Here is a 1,384-nt window from a genome sequence, read left to right on the forward strand (position 1 = left end):
TCAATGACCCACAATCTTTTGGACCAAATCCTTGAGGGCTTGTATCACTTGCTTGTTCCTCAAGGTGTAAATGAAGGGATTCATCAGAGGGCTTATTGAGGTATTGAGCACAGCTACTCCTTTGTTGAAGGAAATATCATCCTTTGCTGAGGGTTTGATGTACATGAAGATGCAGCTTCCATAAGAGAGGGAAATGACAATCATGTGGGAAGAACAGGTGGAAAAAGCTTTCTTCCTTTGTTGGACAGAAGGAAATCTGAGAATTGTTCTAATGATGTTTATATAAGAGAGCATCACAAGCACCAGGGTTATTACAAGTGTTAGCACTGCCAAGATAGAATCAACCAGCTCTATAAGGCCTGTGTCTGAGCAGGAGAGCTTGATAATGGGAGCAGTATCACAGTAATAATGGTTTATGACATTGTCTGAACAAAAGTCTTGGTGTTTTGCCATGATAATTGCTGTTAGAGATATTAAGAATCCAGACGTCCAAGAGCAGAGGATGAGCAGGACACACACTCTGCTGCTCATAATAGTTGTATAATGTAGGGGTTTGCAGATGGCAACGTAGCGATCATAGGACATGGCGGCCAGAAGGTAAAACTCGGTGGCCCCCAGAAATATAGCAAAAAAGTACTGAGTGAAGCAGCCAACAAAGCTGATGGTTTTGTTTCCTGTTGAGATACTATGCAGGAGTCTGGGAGTAAAAACAGATGTGAAGAGAATTTCTAAGATGGAGAAGTTCCGAAGGAAGAAATACATGGGGGTTTGGAGGTGGGAGTCCAGCAGGGTGAGGGTGATTATGGTCAGGTTGCCAATGATGCTAAACATGTAAGTGAGAAAGAGAAAGAGAAAAAGCACAACCTGGAATTCAGGAGCATCTGTCAGACCCAGCAGGATGAAGTCAGTCAATGTGGTGAGGTTTTTCATTGTGATCTTGGCTGGAACTGAAAGTGAAAAGAAGAGCCATCAGGGGTAAGAATTGGACAGATGGGAATTAGGTGGGAAGTGGAATGGACTAAGTTCATAAATGTCCTTCCTATCTTATTGATATTGGCTTCTCACAAGCTCCATTTCTTTCAGGTCCTCTGTAGGATAACTGGTCCTGAAAGTCCTTGTCAGAGTTTTCACTTTTTACTCCTCAAATAGCAACAACATTCAATTATGTTCATGTACCGTAGTTTGTATAGCCATTTTCTAATTGTCTAAGAAGCTTGTTCTGGATTCTGTTTATTTTCTCCTCCCCTCCTCTTTCTTTAGCTCTCCATTTAGGATCAGGTACTTTATTTTGGTTGCTGTTATTCCCTGTTCATTAGTATTCTTTCCCTTAACTTCTCCCTTTCCAACCCCATTAAATATTTTGTTGAGGAAGTTGTATTTCTAT

General features: G+C 41.2%; 1 protein-coding gene across 1 annotated transcript; it reads right to left on the reverse strand.

Annotated features, from left to right (window-relative positions):
- LOC138167806 (olfactory receptor 6C4-like) lies at positions 1–942 on the reverse strand. Its single transcript, XM_069096768.1, has one exon. The coding sequence runs from the start codon at positions 928–930 to the stop codon at positions 1–3; it is 930 nt and encodes a 309-aa protein (XP_068952869.1). The 5' UTR covers positions 931–942.
- Positions 943–1,384: the final 442 nt, after the last annotated feature.

This window comes from Petaurus breviceps, unplaced genomic scaffold, assembly GCF_028583685.1.
Source record: "Petaurus breviceps papuanus isolate PSGF00001 unplaced genomic scaffold, PetGlider_PUasm1.0 313, whole genome shotgun sequence".
NCBI lineage: Eukaryota > Metazoa > Chordata > Mammalia > Diprotodontia > Petauridae > Petaurus > Petaurus breviceps.